General features: G+C 45.6%; 1 protein-coding gene across 2 annotated transcripts in view; it reads left to right on the top strand.

The window, feature by feature from the left end:
- The window catches only part of LOC110536767 (sorting nexin-30-like), a 64277-nt gene extending 50533 nt beyond the window's left edge, over window positions 1–13744 (top strand). Inside the window, exons 7-9 of one of the 2 annotated variants that reach the window (XM_036936741.1) lie at window positions 7088–7180; window positions 8489–8641; window positions 13196–13744. In XM_036936741.1, coding sequence (XP_036792636.1) covers window positions 7088–7180; window positions 8489–8641; window positions 13196–13273 — 324 coding nt within the window. In that variant the 3' untranslated portion in view covers window positions 13274–13744. Of the gene's footprint in view, window positions 1–7087; window positions 7181–8485; window positions 8642–13195 lie in introns of both variants that reach the window. The other variant, XM_036936740.1, reaches the window with a different exon arrangement.
- The last annotated feature ends 5444 nt before the right edge of the window (window positions 13745–19188 follow it).

Raw genomic sequence — 19188 nt, 5'->3', positions numbered from 1 at the left:
TACGTCCTCTATATTGATTCCATGAAGGTACAGTAGAATACGTCCTCTATATTGATTCCATGAAGGTACAGTAGAATACGTCCTCTATATTGATTCCATGAAGGTACAGTAGAATACGTCCTCTATATTGATTCCATGAAGGTACAGTAGAATACGTCCTCTATATTGATTCCATGAAGGTACAGTAGAATACGTCCTCTATATTGATTCCATGAAGGTACGGTAGAATACGTCCTCTATATCGAGTCCATGAAGGTACGGTAGAATACGTCCTCTATATTGAGTCCATGAAGGTACAGTAGAATACGTCCTCTATATTGAGTCCATGAAGGTACAGTAGAATACGTCCTCTATATCGAGTCCATGAAGGTACGGTAGAATACGTCCTCTATATTGAGTCCATGAAGGTACAGTAGAATACGTCCTCTATATCGAGTCCATGAAGGTACGGTAGAATACGTCCTCTATATTGATTCCATGAAGGTACGGTAGAATACGTCCTCTATATTGATTCCATGAAGGTACAGTAGAATACGTCCTCTATATTGAGTCCATGAAGGTACAGTAGAATACGTCCTCTATATCGAGTCCATGAAGGTACAGTAGAATACGTCCTCTATATTGAGTCCATGAAGGTACAGTAGAATACGTCCTCTATATCGAGTCCATGAAGGTACAGTAGAATACGTCCTCTATATCGAGTCCATGAAGGTACAGTAGAATAAGTCCTCTATATCGAGTCCATGAAGGTACAGTAGAATACGTCCTCTATATCGAGTCCATGAAGGTACAGTAGAATACGTCCTCTATATTGATTCCATGAAGGTACGGTAGAATGATTCCAGTAGAATACACTCCCCTAGTACTTTGTTTGTGATATAACTTTTAACGCAAAATATTCCGATATCCTTCACTGACCAAACTGCATTTTTTTTAAACTACTCTTTTTACTGAGTGGAGAATCATGATTCTGAGTGGTTATTCATTTGACCTGCTGGCTGCATTGAATTCTACAGCAGGATCTACTGCAATAGTGAAGGTGTAAACTTGCCAGTAGAAAATCTTACCAGTATATTTGACCTCTCAGCTTCCCTATCAAATCTAAAAATCTCAAATAGAAAACCGAAGAAAATTAACAACAATGACAAATGGTTTGATGAAGAATGCAAAAATCTAAGAAAGAAATTGAGAAATTGAGAAACCTGTCCAACCAATGGTGAATCACTAAAACAATACAGAAATACACTACGGAAAAAGAAGGAACAGCATGTCAGAAATCAGCTCAATGTAATTGAAGAATCCATAGACTCTAACCACTTCTGGGAAAATTGGAAAACACTAAACAAACAACAACACGAAGAGTTATATATCCAAAATGGAGATGTGTGGATAAACCACTTCTCCAATCTTTTTGGCTCTATAACAAAAAATAAAGAGCAAAAACATATACATGATCAAATACAGATCTTAGAATCAACTATTAAAGACGACCAGAACCCACTGGATTCCAGAAAACACTGGATTCCGGAACCGACTAGATTCCAGAACCCACTGGATTCCAGAACCCACTGGATTCTCCAATTACCTTGAATGAGCTACAGGACAAAATAAAAACCCTCCAACCCAAAAAGGCCTGTGGTGTTGATGGTATCCTCAATGAAATTATAAAATATGCAGACAACAAATTCCAATTGGCTATACTAAAACTCTTTAACATCATCCTTAGCTCTGGCATCTTCCCCAATATTTGGAACCAAGAACTGATCACCCCAATCCACAAAAGTGGAGACAAATTTTGACCCCAATAACTACCATGGAATATGCATCAACAGTAACCTTGGGGAAATCCTCTGCATTATCATTAACATTAACAGCAGACTCGTACATTTCCTTAATGAAAACAATGTACTGAGCAAATGTCAAATTGGCTTTTTACCAAATTACCGTACAACAGACCACGTATTCACCTTGCACACCCTAATTGACAACCAAACAAACCAAAACAAAGGCAAAGTCTTCTCATGCTTTGTTGATTTCAAAAAAGCCTTTGACTCATTTTGGCATGAGGGTCTGCTATACAAACTGATGGAAAGTGGTGTTGGGGGTAAACATACGACATTATAAAATCCATGTACACCATCAACAAGTGCGCGGTTAAAATTGGCAAAAAACACACTATTTCTTTACACAGGGTCGTGGGGTTAGACAGGGATGCAGCTTAAGCCCCACCCTCTTCAACATATATATCAACGAATTGGCGCGGGCACTAGAAAAGTCTGCAGCACCCGGCCTCACCCTACTAGAATCCGAAGTCAAATGTCTACTGTTTGCTGTTGATCTGGTGCTTCTGTCACCAACCAAGGAGGGCCTACAGCAGCACCTAGATCTTCTGCACAGATTCTGTCAGACCTGGGCCCTGACAGTAAATCTCAGTAAGACCAAAATAATGGTGTTCCAAAAAAGGTCCAGTCGCCAGGACCACAAATACAAATTCCATCTAGACACTGTTGCCCTAGAGCACACAAAAAAATGATACATACCTCGGCCTAAACATCAGCGCCACAGGTAACGTCCACAAAGCTGTGAACGATCTGAGAGACAAGGCAAGAAGGGCATTCTATGCTATCAAAAGGAACATAAATTTCAACATACCAATTAGGATCTGGCTAAAAATACTTGAATCAGTCATAGAGCCCATTGCCCTTTATGGTTGTGAGGTCTGGGGTCCGCTCACCAACCAAGAATTCACAAAATGGGACAAACACAAAATTGAGACTCTGCATGCAGAATTCTGCAAAAATATCCTCCGTGTACAACGTAGAACACCAAATAATGCATGCAGAGCAGAATTTGGCCGATACCAACTAATTATCAAAATCCAGAAAAGAGCCGTTAAATTCTACAACCACCTAAAAGGAAGCGATTTCCAAACCTTCCATAACAAAGCCATCACCTACAGAGAGATGAACCTGGAGAAGAGTCCCCTAAGCAAGCTGGTCCTGGGGCTCTGTTCACAAACACAAACACACCCCACAGAGCCCCAGGACAACAGCACAATTAGACCCAACCAAATCATGAGAAAACAAAAAGATAATTACTTGACACATTGGAAAGAATTAACAAAAAACTAGAATGCTATTTGGCCTTAAACAGAGAGATGACACAGTGGCAGAATACCTGACCACTGTGACTGACCCAAACTTAAGGAAAGCTTTGACTATGTACAGACTCAGTGAGCATAGCCTTGCTATTGAGAAAGGCCGCCGTAGGCAGACATGGCTCTCAAGAGAACACAGGCTATGTGCTCACTGCCCACAAAATGAGGTGGAAACTGAGCTGCACTTCCTAACCTCCTGCCCAATGTATGACCATATTAGAGACACATATTTCCCTCCGATTACAGAGATCCACAAAGAATTTGAAAACAAATCCAATTTTGATAAACTTCCATATCTCCTGGGTGAAATTCCACAGTTTGCCATCACAGCAGCAAGATTTGTAACCTGTTGCCACAAGAAAAGGGCAACCAGTGAAGAACACACACCATTGTAAATACAACCCATATTGTAAATATAACCCATATTGTAAATACAACCTATATCTATGTTTATTTATTTTCCCTTTAAACATTTGTACATCGTTGTTGCATTGTTACAACACTGTATATGCAAAAAATCTAAATATATATATAAATATATATATAATATGACATTTGTAATGTCTTTATTATTTAGAAACTTCTGTATGTGTAATGTTTACTGTTAATTTTCATTGTTTATTTCACTTTTGTATATTATCTACCTCACTTGCTTTGGCAATGTTAACATGTTTCCCATGCCAATAAAGCCCCTTGAATTGAATTGAGTTAATACGCTCTCTTCTGGCTCAGCGGCGCCGGAGACTCAGTCTCCTCCTATCACAGCCATTAAATACTGTAACTGTTTTAAAGTCACCATTGACCTCATGGGGCGGCAGGTAGCCTAGTGGTTCGAGCGTTGGTTTCAAGATCGAATCCCAGAGCTGACAAGGTAAAAATGAGTCGTTCTGCCCCTGAACAAGGCAGTTAACTCACTGTTCCTAGGCCGTCATTGAAAAAACTGACTTGCCTAGTTAAATAAAGGTAAAATGAATAAAAAAATGGTCAAGCGGTTTCTTTCCTCTCCGACAACTGAAGGCCTGTATCTTTGTAGTGACTGGGTGTGTTGATACACCATCTAAAGTGTCATTAATAACTTCACCATTCTCAAAGGGATGTTCAATATCTGCTTTTAAAATAAAATAAATGTTTTGCTTTTACCCATCCACCAATAGGTGCCCTTCTTTGGGAGACATTGAAAATTGAAGGAAAAACCTCCCTGGTCTTTGTGGTTGAATTTGTGGTTGAAATTCACTGCTTGACTTTATGGACTTTACAGATTATTGTGTGTGTTGGGTACAGAGTTGAGGTAGTCATTCAAAAGTAACGCTAAACATGTGATTTTGTTAAGCACATTTTTACTCTGGAATGTATTCTGCCACAACAAGGAGGTTAAATACTTATTAAGAGACATTTCAGCTTTTCATTTTTTATTTAATTCGTCAAAATGGTGAAAACCATAATTCCACTTTGACATTATTACTGTACTGTATGTAGGCCAGTTATAATGTTGGCCAGTAATCATTTGCATTTGAATCCATTTTAAAATGCTGTAACACAACAACATGTGGAAACAGCCAAAGGGGTGAGAATACTTCCTGAAGGCACATATTTCAGTCAGATGGCTTTTCAGCCTGGAAAAGTCTGGTTTACTCTCTCTCTCTCTTCTCTCTCACACTCTCTCTCTGTCTCTCTCTCTTCTCTCTCTCTCTCTATTTCCCTCTCTTTCCCCCTCTCTCTCTACTTCTCTCTCTCTCTCTCTATCCATCTCTCTCTCTCTCTCTCTCTCTCTCTCTCTCTCTCAAGTCCTCCCAGACTGCTGAGGAAAGCAATACTTTCACCACATCAGGATGTGTCGCTTCCTCTTTCCCTAGAATTACTTTTGCTGACCAGTCATGTTTGTGTTGAGACAGAATGAGAGCTGCCTTGGGGTTTAGGGTTTCTTCAGGCACTACAATTTGGTGTTTATCTCTGATTTTCACTTCCACCCATTCTAACCCTAACTTATCATTGTTTAAGTTTAGATATATCAAACAAAATATATACCAGTGCCGTGCGAAAGTATTCAGACCCCTTGGATTTCTTATTGTTTTATTGTGCTACAAAGTGGGATTAAAATGTATATAATTGTCAGTTTTTGTTAACAGTATACACAAAATACTCTCAAAGTGGAAGAAAAAATTCTTAATTTTTTTCCAATTTAAAGATTCATAAAAAATGTAATAACTCAAATATAATCATTGCATAAGCATTTAGCACCTTTGTTTAGGCCTAAATTAGTTCAGGAGTAAAATGTGACTTAACAAATCACATAAATTATAAAAATCAATAAAATATATCAGTAGCGAGACTATATACAGGGTATTACGGTACAGAGTCAATGTGGAGGCTATATACAGGGTATTACGGTACAGAGTCATTGTGGAGGCTATATACAGGGTGTTACGGTACAGAGTCAATGTGGAGGCTATATACAGGGTGTTACGGTACAGAGTCAATGTGGAGGCTATATACAGGGTGTTACGGTACAGAGTCAATGTGGAGGCTATATACAGGGTGTTAATGTGGTAATCAATGTAATCAGGTAATCAATGTGGAGGCTATATACAGGGGGTACCGGTACAGAGTCAATGTGGAGGCTGTAAACAGGGGGTACCGGTACAGAGTCAATGTGGAGGCTATATACATGGGGGTACCGGTACAGAGTCAATGTGGAGGCTATATACAGGGGGTACCGGTACACTGACTCTGTACCGGTACAGAGTCAATGTGGAGGCTATATACAGGGGGTACCGGTACAGAGTCAATGTGGAGGCTATATACAGGGGGTACCGGTACAGTGTCAATGTGGAGGCTATATACAGGGGGTACCGATACAGGGTCAATGTGGAGGCTATATACATGGGGGTACCGGTACACTGACTCTGTACCGGTACAGAGTCAATGTGGAGGCTATATACAGGGGGTACCGGTACAGAGTCAATGTGGAGGCTATATACAGGGGGTACCGGTACAGTGTCAATGTGGAGGCTATATACAGGGGGTACCGATACAGGGTCAATGTGGAGGCTATATACATGGGGGTACCGGTACACTGACTCTGTACCGGTACAGAGTCAATGTGGAGGCTATATACAGGGGGTACCGGTACAGAGTCAGTGTGGAGGCTATATACAGGGTGTTAGGGTACAGAGTCAATGTGGAGGCTATATACAGACTAGATAATTATGAAGACTAGATTGCAATGATGAGCATAATGAATGGCTCCAGTGCTTTAGTAGTGTCAGTCTAAGTGAGATCTGATGCAGAGGGTGTATGAACCACAACCATTCTGGACTGCCTTGTGGCTGTAGCAGTCTGGCCTCTCTCTGCAGCAGGCTGCTAACATCTCTGGCGTGTTAACATCTCTGATGTGCTAACATCTCTGACGTGCTAACATCTCTGACGTGTTAACATCTCTGACGTGCTAACATCTCTGACGTGTTAACATCTCTGACGTGCTAACATCTCTGACGTGCTAACATCTCTGACGTGTTAACATCTCTGACGTGCTAACATCTCTGACGTGTTAACATCTCTGACGTGCTAACATCTCTGACGTGCTAACATCTCTGACGTGCTAACATCTCTGACGTGCTAACATCTCTGACGTGCTAACATCTCTGACGTGTTAACATCTCTGACGTGTTAACATCTCTGACGTGCTAACATCTCTGACGTGCTAACATCTCTGACGTGTTAACATCTCTGACGTGTTAACATCTCTGACATGCTAACATCTCTGACGTGTTAACATCTCTGACGTGCTAACATCTCTGACGTGCTAACATCTCTGACGTCTTTGCTCTATCAGGCTGTTCTAAAGGAGAGGGACTGTGTTTTATATACACAGTCCCTTTATATTTAGGGACTGTGGTTTATATTTAGTCGGGTGTGTTTCTGCTCTGCCAGATTGTACTGAAGAAGAGGGATAACATCCAGGCTGAATACGAGGCTAAACTGGAAGCTGCTGCCTTCCGGAAAGAGGACAGAGCATCATGCACAGTGAGTCTACTGAACTATTACCTGGTCTCAGATCTGTTTGGTTTTACCAACTCTACTGAACTATAACCTAGCCTGGTCTTTTTTTTTCCGAACTCCTATGGTCATTTCCTAGCCTGGTCTCAGATATTTTTGTGCTGTCTATATGGTCATTACCTAGCTATAACAATGTACTTACAATTTACTTTGATTTACTTACAATTCTGTGTACTGTCAATGCTAATGTCATTTAGACAATTTTTGCATAATGCTATGCCCATTGTAACTTGTTCAGAGCGTAGCCATATGACCTCTAGTGCCTTGCTTAGTTCTGTTTCCTGTCCCCTCCTTACAGCAGGTGCTTAGTTATGTCCCCTCCCTACAGCAGGTGCTTAGTTCTGTCCCCTCCCTACAGCCGGTGCTTAGTTCTGTTCCCTGTTCCCTCCCTACAGCAGGTGTTTAGTTCTGTCCCCTCCCTACAGCAGGTGCTTAGTTCTGTCCCCTCCCTACAGCAGGTGCTTAGTTCTGTCCCCTCCCTACAGCAGGTGATTAGTTCTGTCCCCTCCCTACAGCAGGTGATTAGTTCTGACCCCTCCCTACAGCAGGTGCCTAGTTCTGACCCCTCCCTACAGCAGGTGCTTAGTTCTGTCCCCTTCCTACAGCCGGTGCTTTGTTCTGTCCCCTCCCTACAGCAGGTGCTTAGTTCTGTCCCCTTCCTACAGCCGGTGCTTAATTCTGTCCCCTTCCTACAGCCGGTGCTTAATTCTGTCCCCTCCCTATAGCAGGTGCTTAGTTCTGTCCCCTCCCTACAGCAGGTGATTAGTTATGTCCCCTCCCTACAGCAGGTGCTTAGTTCTGTCTCCTCCCTACAGCAGGTGCTTAGTTCTGTCCCCTTCCTACAGCCGGTGCTTAGTTCTGTCCCCTCCCTACAGCCGGTGCTTAGTTCTGTGCCCTGTTCCCTCCCTACAGCAGGTGTTTAGTTCTGTCCCCTCCCTACAGCAGGTGCTTAGTTCTGTCCCCTCCCTACAGCAGGTGCTTAGTTCTGTCCCCTCCCTACAGCAGGTGATTAGTTCTGACCCCTCCCTACAGCAGGTGCCTAGTTCTGACCCCTCCCTACAGCAGGTGCTTAGTTCTGTCCCCTTCCTACAGCCGGTGCTTAGTTCTGTCCCCTCCCTACAGCAGGTGCTTAGTTCTGTCCCCTCCCTACAGCAGGTGCTTAGTTCTGTCCCCTCCCTACAGCAGGTGTTTAGTTCTGTCCCCTCCCTACAGCAGGTGCTTAGTTCTGTCCCCTCCCTACAGCAGGTGATTAGTTCTGTCCCCTCCCTACTGCAGGTGCCTACAGACGTGGAGAAGTGCCATGACAGAGTGGAGTGTTGCAATGCTGACCTGAAGTCAGACTGGGACCGCTGGCAGAACAACAAGAGACAAGACTTCAGACAGTTACTCACTGGCATGGCAGACCACAACATCCAGTACTACGAGAAGGTAAGAGGGGAGACTACCCACTGCCTTTTGTTATAATATATATAATTGTCCCTTGCCAAAATCTTAATCCTAACCCAGCCCTTATCTCGACCCTGACCTGGTAAATGGTTTGTCGTGGTTTTCTTGGTGTAACCCAGGTGATCATAGTTCAACTAGAAGAAAATGGTCTCAGCTCTGATTTATCCTCTAGTTCCTCCTGTAGAACCTCTAGTTCCTCCTGTAGAACCTCTTGTTCCTCCTGTAGAACCTCTTGTTCCTCCTGTAGTACCTCTACTTCCTCCTGTAGAACCTCTTGTTCCTCCTGTAGTACCTCTACTTCCTCCTGTAGAACCTCTAGTTCCTCCTGTAGAACCTCTAGTTCCTCCTGTAGAACCTCTAGATCATCTTTTACCCGTAGTGCCTCTAGTCTCTCTAGTACCTCTAGTTCCTCCTGTAGAACATCTACTTCATCCTGTAGAACCGCTACTTCCTCCTGTAGAACCTATAGTTCCTCCTGTAGAACCTCTAGATCCTCCTGTAGAACTTCTAGGTTATTCTGTAGAACCTCTTGGTCCTCCTGTAGAACCTCTAGGTCCTCCTGTAGAACCTCTAGGTCCTCCTGTAGAACCTCTAGCTCCTCCTGTAGAACCTCTAGCTCCTCCTGTAGAACCTCTAGCTCCTCCTGTAGAACCTCTAGATCCTCCTGTAGTACCTCTAGATCCTCCTGTAGAACCTCTACTTCCTCCTGTAGAACCTCTAGTTCCTCCTGTAGAACCTCTACTTCCTCCTGTAGAACCTCTAGTTCCTCCTGTAGTACCTCTAGATCCTCCTGTAGAACCTCTACTTCCTCCTGTAGAACCTCTAGATCCTCCTGTAGTACCTCTAGATCCTCCTGTAGAACCTCTAGTTCCTCCTGTAGTACCTCTAGATCGTCCGGTTATTTCAGCCACACCCGTTGCTGACAGGTGTATAAAATCGACCACACAGCAGTGGAATCTCCATCGACAAACATTGGCAGTAGAATGGAGAGTTCCGTGACGTTCAACATGGCACCGTCATAGGGTGTCACCTTTCCAACAAGAGGCAGTAGATGACCAGGGATTTTCTCTGTTTAGTGAGTCCTCCAGATCAGAGGCAGTAGGGATGACCAGGGATGTTCTCTGTTTAGAGAGTCCTCCAGATCAGAGGCAGTAGGGATGACCAGGGATGTTCTCTGTTTAGTGAGTCTTCCAGATCAGAGGCAGTAGGGATGACCAGGGATGTTCTCTGTTTAGTGAGTCCTCCAGATCAGAGGCAGTAGGGATGACCAGGGATGTTCTCTGTTTAGTGAGTCCTCCAGATCAGAGGCAGTAGTGATGACCAGGGATGTTCTCTGTTTAGTGAGTCCTCCAGATCAGAGGCAGTAGGGATGACCAGGATGTTCTCTGTTTAGTGAGTCCTCAAGATCAGAGGCAGTAGGGATGACCAGGGATGTTCTCTGTTTAGTGAGTCCTCCAGATCAGAGGCAGTAGGGATGACCAGGCATGTTCTCTGTTTAGTGAGTCCTCCAGATCAGAGACAGTAGGGATGTCCAGGGATGTTCTCTGTTTAGTGAGTCCTCCAGATCAGAGGCAGTAGAGATGAGTAGAGATGTTCTCTGTTTAGTGAGTCCTCCAGATCAGAGACAGTAGGGATGACCAGGGATGTTCTCTATTTAGTGAGTCCTCCAGATCAGAGGCAGTAGGGATGACCAGGGATGTTCTCTGTTTAGTGAGTCTTCCAGATCAGAGGCAGTAGGGATGACCAGGGATGTTCTCTGTTTAGTGAGTCCTCCAGATCAGAGGCAGTAGGGATGACCAGGGATGTTCTCTGTTTAGTGAGTCCTCCAGATCAGAGGCAGTAGTGATGACCAGGGATGTTCTCTGTTTAGTGAGTCCTCCAGATCAGAGGCAGTAGGGATGACCAGGGATGTTCTCTGTTTAGTGAGTCCTCCAGATCAGAGGCAGTAGAGATGAGTAGAGATGTTCTCTGTTTAGTGAGTCCTCCAGATCAGAGACAGTAGGGATGACCAGGGATGTTCTCTGTTTAGTGAGTCCTCCAGATCAGAGACAGTAGGGATGTCCAGGGATGTTCTCTGTTTAGTGAGTCCTCCAGATCAGAGGCAGTAGGGATGACCAGGGATGTTCTCTGTTTAGTGAGTCCTCTAGATCAGAGTTAGTAGGGATGACCAGGGATGTTCTCTGTTTAGTCAGTCCTCCAGATCAGAGGCAGTAGGGATGACCAGGGATGTTCTCTGTTTAGTGAGTCCTCCAGATCAGAGGCAGTAGAGATGAGTAGAGATGTTCTCTGTTTAGTGAGTCCTCCAGATCAGAGACAGTAGGGAGGACCAGGGATGTTCTCTGTTTAGTGAGTCCTCCAGATCAGAGGCAGTAGGGATGACTAAGTGTTCTCATCATAAGTATGTGAATTTAACCATTTTCATGTCCTGCATTCATTCAGAATGTACTTTCTGTTGTCAGGGGAAATGTATAGAGTAAAAAGTATAATATTTCCTTTAGGAATGTAGTGGAGTAAAAAAACATTTAAATTGTAAAGTACTTAAGTGGTACTTCAAAGTGATTTTCCTTAAGTTCTTTACACCTCTGTTCCGCTGTTATAATGTGGGTTCCCATTAGCTTTGGGTTCCCATGAGTCCCAGTGCTTCTAGTGTCTTTAGTTACAATGTGTTTTATTTTGTCTTTATTTAACCATTGAAATCACGTGATCTTTATGATGAGGATGGAGCAACATAAAAACTCATATTATACGGTCTCTGTGTTGCAGTGCTAAGCAGCGTCTCCCCTCTCTCCCTCTGTCGTCTCTCTCTCTCTCCCTCTGTCGTCTCTCTCTCTCTCCCTCTGTCGTCTCTCTCTCTCTCTCTCTCTCTCTCTCTCTCTCTCTCTCTCCTTCTGTCGTCTCTCTCTCTCTCCCTCTGTCGTCTCTCTCTCTCTCTCTCTCCCTCTCTCTTCTTCTCTCTCATGTCCTCCTCTCTCTCTCCAACTCATGTCCCCCTCCCTGTTTCTCCCCTCTCGCTCGGTTGTCTCCCTCTCTCCCTCCCCCCTCCCCCTCTTTCTCTCTCTTCCCCCTCTCAACCTCTTTCTCTCTCCCTCTCTCTCATGTCCCCCTCTCTCCCTCCAACTCATGTCCTCCTCTCTCCCTCACGCTCATGTCCTCCTCTCTCATGTCCTCCTCTCTCATGTCCTCCTCTCTCATGTCCTCCTCTCTCCCTCTCTCATGTCCTCCTCTCTCCCTCTCTCATGTCCTCCTCTCTCCCTCTCTCTCATGTCCTCCTCTCTCCCTCTCTCTCATGTCCTCCTCTCTCCCTCTCTCATGTCCTCCTCTCTCCCTCTCTCTCATGTCCTCCTCTCTCCCTCTCTCTCATGTCCTCCTCTCTCCCTCTCGCTCATGTCCTCCTCTCTCCTCCTCTCCCTCTCTCTCACGTCCTCCTCTCTCACGTCGTCCTCTCTCATGTCCTCCTCTCTCACGTCCTCCTCTCTCATGTCCTCCTCTCATGTCCTCCTCTCTCATGTCCTCCTCTCTCCCTCTCTCATGTCCTCCTCTCTCCCTCTCTCATGTCCTCCTCTCTCCCTCTCTCATGTCCTCCTCTCTCCCTCTCTCATGTCCTCATCTCTCCCTCTCTCATGTTCTCCTCTCTCCCTCTAACTCATGTTCTCCTCTCTCCCTCTCTCTCATGTTCTCCTCTCTCCCTCTCTCTCATGTCCTCCTCTCTCCCTCTCGCTCATGTCCTCCTCTCTCCTCCTCTCCCTCTCTCTCATGTCCTCCTCTCTCCTCCTCTCCCTCTCTCTCATGTCCTCCTCTCTCCTCCTCTCCCTCTCTCTCATGTCCTCCTCTCTCATGTCCTCCTCTCTCACGTCCTCCTCTCTCATGTCCTCCTCTCTCATGTCCTCCTCTCTCATGTCCTCCTCTCTCATGTCCTCCTCTCTCATGTCCTCCTCTCTCATGTCCTCCTCTCTCCCTCTCTCATGTCCTCCTCTCTCCCTCTTAACTCATGTCCTCCTCTCTCCCTCTAACTCATGTCCTCCTCTCTCCCTCTAACTCATGTCCTCCTCTCTCCCTCTAACTCATGTCCTCCTCTCTCCCTCTAACTCATGTCCTCCTCTCTCATCCTCTCTCCCTCTCTCTCATGTCCTCCTCTCTCCTCCTCTCCCTCTCTCTCATGTCCTCCTCTCTCCCTCTTAACTCATGTCCTCCTCTCTCCCTCTCTCTCATGTCCTCCTCTCTTCCTCTTAACTCATGTCCTCCTCTCCCTCTCTCTCATGTCCTCCTCTCTTCCTCTTAACTCATGTCCTCCTCTCCCTCTCTCTCATGTCCTCCTCTCTCCCTCTTAACTCATGTCCTCCTCTCCCTCTCTCTCATGTCCTCCTCTCTCCCTCTTAACTCATGTCCTCCTCTCCCTCTCTCTCATGTCCTCCTCTCTCCCTCTTAACTCATGTCCTCCTCTCCCTCTCTCTCATGTCCTCCTCTCTCCCTCTCTCTCATGTCCTCCTCTCTCCCTCTTAACTCATGTCCTCCTCTCTCCCTCTCTCTCTGTTTCAGTGCCTTGCAGCGTGGGAGTCTGTCATTCCACTATTACGGGACAAGCAGCCACAGGAGACAGAAACAGAGGAAGACTGAGAGCCTGCCACTCTTCCTCTGGACATTGCATCTCAAACACTTCTCTACCTGAGTTACCGGTGTCAACAGACACTCTCTGAAAGGGAAATTGCCAAGGAAATGAGCCTTTGGGTCTACAGACAGAAATCTCTTCAGTTTTGGTGTTTTTTTTCTATTTGTGAAACCCAGTCCGTCTGACGTCCCATCTTGCCTGCTGGAACCCAGAAGAGCAGAGTGGATGGATGATATCATGTCTGTCTGGAAGGCCCATTTTGTTCCTTGTTGCACACCAAACTAGCCTTGGTCGTATTCACTAGAAACCAAACGGGGGGGGGGCAGAAAGAACTACTTGAACTTGTCCAATGTGCACTAATGAATGTGACTCTGACACCACAGACAGGCTGAATTCCTGTTGTAATTTTCTAGTCTGTTGAGAAATGTTTGTTGCCAATGATCCTTTTTTTATATAAACGATGCTGATCTTTGATGGTCTCTGATGGTCTCTGATGGTCTTCGATGTAGCCTAAAGTCTCTGATGGTCTCTGATGGTCTTCGATGTAGCCTAAAGCCTCTGATGGTCTCTGATGGTCTTCGATGTAGCCTAAAGCCTCTGATGGTCTCTGATGGTCTCTAATGGTCTCTGATGGTCTTCGATGTAGCCTAAAGCCTCTGATGGTCTCTGATGGTCTCTAATGGTCTCTGATGGTCTTCGATGTAGCCTAAAGCCTCTGATGGTCTCTAATGGTCTCTGATGGTCTTCGATGTAGCCTAAAGCCTCTGATGGTCTCTGATGGTCTTCGATGTAGCCTAAAGCCTCTGATGGTCTCTGATGGTCTTCGATGTAGCCTAAAGCCTCTGATGGTCTCTGATGGTCTCTAATGGTCTCTGATGGTCTTCGATGTAGCCTAAAGCCTCTGATGTTCTCTGATGGTCTCTAATGGTCTCTGATGGTCTTCGATGTAGCCTAAAGCCTCTGATGGTCTCTGATGGTCTCTAATGGTCTCTGATGGTCTTCGATGTAGCCTAAAGCCTCTGATGGTCTTCGATGTAGCCTAAAGTCTCTGATGGTCTCTAATGGTCTCTGATGGTCTCTAATGGTCTCTAATGGTCTCTGATGGTCTTCGATGTAGCCTAAAGCCTCTAATGGTCTCTGATGGTCTCTAATGGTCTCTAATGGTCTCTGATGGTCTTCGATGTAGCCTAAAGCCTCTAATGGTCTCTGATGGTCTCTAATGGTCTCTAATGGTCTCTGATGGTCTTCGATGTAGCCTAAAGCCTCTAATGGTATCTGATGGTCTTCGATGGTCTCTAATGGTCTCTGATGGTCTTCGATGGTCTCTAATGGTCTCTGATGGTCTTCGATGTAGCCTAAAGCCTCTGATGAGTGAAGCAGCAACATCATTGTGTTTCTGTCTGTTTACAGATTGTTGAAGAGCACTAACCGATCCAGCTGTCCTCCGGAGCAGAGCAGCAATCCTCTGGCCAAACATATAGAGGAACCTGCCTTACTGTTAGACATACCGTCTGACTTCTCCTGGTTGATGGTCTTGCACACCAGGGCGTGTTCACTGGTATAGCAAGCAGGCTGAAATGGGGAGAGAATAACCTTGACTTATCCAATAAGAAACGTTTTTCTTTCATTGCAAAATGTTTTCTGTGCGCTAATGAATACACACCTAGTCTCTCGTTACAAAGAAACATGAACCGTGAGATCATACAAGATTTGGTTCTGGGTTGTCAAGATCACACACACCAGACACTTCCTCCTATCACCAGACACTTCCTCCTGTTCCCAGACACTTCCTCCTGTTCCCAGACACTTCCTCCTGTTCCCAGACACTTCCTCCTGTTCCCAGACACTTCCTCCTGTGCCCAGACACTTCCTCCTGTGCCCAGACACTTCCTCCTGTGCCCGACACTTCCTCCTGTGCCCCGACACTTCCTCCTGTGCCCAGACACTTCCTCCTGTGCCCAGCCACTTCCTCCTGTGCCCAGACACTCCCTCCTGTGCCCAGACACTCCCTCCTGTGCCCAGACACTTCCTCCTGTGCCCAGACACTCCCTCCTGTGCCCAGACACTCCCTCCTGTGCCCAGAGACTTCCTCCTGTTCCCAGACACTTCCTCCTGTTCCCAGACACTTCCTCCTGTGCCCAGACACTTCCTCCTGTGCCCAGACACTTCCTCCTGTGCCAAATAGTCTGGGGATGAGGTTGTAGTTTAACTGGTGGAATCCATATCTGTGTCCCAAATTAGTTGTTTATTTTTTTTTTTACCTTTTTATTTAACTAGGCAAGTCAGTTAAGAACACATTCTTATTTACAATGACGTTCTACCGGGGCCAAACCCGGAAGTGTGCGCCGCCCAATGGGACTCCCAATCACAGTCCCTGGATTCGAACCAGGGACTGTAGTGACACCTCTTGCACTGAGATGCAGCGCCTTAGACCGCAGCGCCACTCGGGAGCAAATGGCACCCTATTTCCTGTATAGTGCACTACTTTTGTTTTAAAAAAATAGAGCACAATATAGGGATTAGGGTCCCATTTGGGATGCATACTATGTAGTGCCAACTAGTGTTGGGCTCCCTCCCTCCCTTCCCCACTTACTTATGTAACACAGTGTGGGTGTTGACATCTCTGAGTAGTGGGCAAAGTCAAAGGTAGTGCACTATATAGGGAATAGGGTTCCATAGGGCTCTGGTCTAAAGTAGTGCACTATATAGGGAATAGGGTTCTATAGGGCTCTGGTCTAAAGTAGTGCACTATATAGGGAATAGGGTTCCATAGGGCTCTGGCCTAAAGTAGTGCACTATATAGGGAATAGGGTTCTATAGGGCTCTGGTCTAAAGTAGTGCACTATATAGGGAATAGGGTTCCATAGGACTCTGGTCTAAAGTACTGCACTACATAGGGAATAGGGTTCTATTTGGGATGCACTGTTACACATTGGGATTCTCTGTATAATGTGGTTACCATGGTGAAACTGTACTTCCTCCCTCATTGATTGTTCAGGACCCTTCAGCAGGAAGGAACTATTCTCATGTGTTTATGTTCTGAAACCAGTTGGAATAAAGAATTCAAATATTTGTTTCATCGTCTTCATCTTCATCATGTTGCTTTGGAGACACCAGATATAAACCTTCCTGCTCTCTGTCTGTGTCCCTATGGAACCCTATTCCCTATATATAGTGCACTACTTTAGACCAGAGCCCTATGGAACCCTATTCCCTATGTAGTGCACTACGTTAGACCAGAGCCCTATGGAACCCTATTCCCTATGTAGTGCACTACGTTAGACCAGAGCCCTATGGAACCCTATTCCCTATGTAGTGCACTACGTTAGACCAGAGCCCTATGGAACCCTATTCCCTATGTAGTGCACTACGTTAGACCAGAGCCCTATGGAACCCTATTCCCTATGTAGTGCACTACGTTAGACCAGAGCCCTATGGAACCCTATTCCCTATATAGTGCACTACGTTAGACCAGAGCCCTATAGAACCCTATTCCCTATATAGTGCACTACTTTTGACCAGAGCCCTATAGAACCCTATTCCCTATGTAGTGCACTACGTTAGACCAGAGCCCTATGGAACCCTATTCCCTATATAGTGCACTACGTTAGACCAGAGCCCTATAGAACCCTATTCCCTATATAGTGCACTACTTTTGACCAGAGCCCTATAGAACCCTATTCCCTATATAGTGCACTACTTTAGACCAGAGCCCTATGGAACCCTATTCCCTATATATAGTGCACTACTTTAGACCAGAGCCCTATAGAACCCTATTCCCTATATAGTACACTACTTTAGACCAGAGCCCTATGGAACCCTATTCCCTATATATAGTACACTACTTTAGACCAGAGCCCTATGGAACCCTATTCCCTATATAGTGCACTACGTTAGACCAGAGCCCTATAGAACCCTATTCCCTATATATAGTACACTACTTTAGACCAGAGCCCTATGGAACCCTATTCCCTATATAGTGCACTACTTTAGACCAGGGTTCATAGGTGGGTCTGTACCAGCTTGATGAAACCCCCTACCTGGAAAGAGGGAACAATTATCTCGGAACCAAACAGAAGCAAACAAGACCAAATGAGGAGGGACCGACCTGAATTTGCCCAGTAAGATGCTCTCGTTTTCATTGCAAACAGTTTTCTATTGAAAAACGTTTAGCTACGGTGTGCACTAATGAATACACCCCTGTTGGTTTACTCTGAACTAGTCAACCGACCAGTCCTTCAACCTGTCTCTGAACTAGTCAACCGACCAGTCCTTCAACCTGTCTCTGAATTAGTCAACCGACCAGTCCTTCAACCTGTCTCTGAACTAGTCAACCGACCAGTCCTTCAACCTGTCTCTGAACTAGTCAACTGACCAGTCCTTCAACCTGTCTCTGAACTAGTCAACCGACTAGTCCTTCAACCTGTCTCTGAACTAGTCAACCGACCAGTCCTTCAACCTGTCTCTGAACTAGTCAACCGACCAGTCCTTCAACCTGTCTCTGAACTAGTCAACCGACCAGTCCTTCAACCTGTCTCTGAACTAGTCAACCGACCAGTCCTTCAACCTGTCTGAACTAGTCAACCGACCAGTCCTTCAACCTGTCTGAACTAGTCAACCGACCAGTCCTTCAACCTGTCTGAACTAGTCAACCGACCAGTCCTTCAACCTGTCTCTGAACTAGTCAACCGACCAGTCCTTCAACCTGTCTCTGAACTAGTCAACCGACCAGTCCTTCAACCTGTCCTTTCAGAATAGATGGTTTTCTCTTCTTCAAGCAGCTGGACAGAGTTTTGTCTATGGTCTCATGACTATTGTCAAGCACCCCATGTGGATAGGCTAAGTACCCCCAGGTATCCCTGATTGGGTCCTACTGTTTTAGAGTGGGTCAGATCTGGTGTGGCTGTGTTGTGGCTTTACCCACAATCAGATCCAATGACGCCCTATGATTATGTGGGCTTCCTAGTTGTTCTCTCTCTCTCTACTGTCCTCCTGTTGTTCTCTCTCTCTCTACTGTCCTCCTGTTGTTCTCTCTCTACTGTCCTCCTGTTGTTCTCCCTCTCGCTACTGTCCTCCTGTTGTTCTCCCTCTCTACTGTCCTCCTGTTGTTCTCTCTCTCCCTCTACTGTCCTCCTGTTGTTCTCTCTCTCTACTGTCCTCCTGTTGCTCTCTCTCTACTGTCCTCCTGTTGTTCTCCCTCTCGCTACTGTCCTCCTGTTGCTCTCTCTCTCTCTACTGTCCTTCTGTTGTTCTCTCTCTACTGTCCTGTTGTTCTCTCTCTCTCTACTGTCCTCCTGTTCTCTCTCTACTGTCCTGTTGTTCTCTCTCTCTCTACTGTCCTGTTCTCTCTCGCTCTACTGTCCTGTTCTCTCTCTCTACTGTCCTCCTGTTGTTCTCTCTCTCTCTACTGTCCTCCTGTTGTTCTCCCTCTCTACTGTCCTCCTGTTGTTCTCCCTCTCTACTGTCCTCCTGTTGTTCTCCCTCTCTACTGTCCTCCTGTTGTTCTCCCTCTCTACTGTCCTCCTGTTGTTCTCTCTCTCTACTGTCCTCCTGTTGTTCTCCCTCTCTACTGTCCTCCTGTTGTTCTCTCTCTCTACTGTCCTCCTGTTGTTCTCTCTCTCTACTGTCCTCCTGTTGTTCTCTCTCTCTACTGTCCTCCTGTTGTTCTCTCTCTACTGTCCTCCTGTTGTTCTCTCTCTACTGTCCCGCTGTTGTTCCCTCTCTCTACTGTCCTCCTGTTGTTCTCTCTCTCTCTACTGTCCTCCTGTTGTTCTCCCTCTCTACTATCCTCCTGTTGTTCTCTCTCTCTCTACTGTCCTCCTGTTCTTCTCCCTCTCTACTATCCTCCTGTTGTTCTCCCTCTCTCTACTGTCCTCCTGTTGTTCTCTCTCTCTACTGTCCTCCTGTTGTTCTCTCTCTCTAC

Source organism: Oncorhynchus mykiss, chromosome 12, assembly GCF_013265735.2.
Source record: "Oncorhynchus mykiss isolate Arlee chromosome 12, USDA_OmykA_1.1, whole genome shotgun sequence".
NCBI classification, from domain to species: Eukaryota; Metazoa; Chordata; class Actinopteri; order Salmoniformes; family Salmonidae; genus Oncorhynchus; species Oncorhynchus mykiss.
The sequence above is the reverse complement of the archived record's forward strand: the minus strand, read 5'-3'. Positions and strand labels throughout refer to the sequence as shown.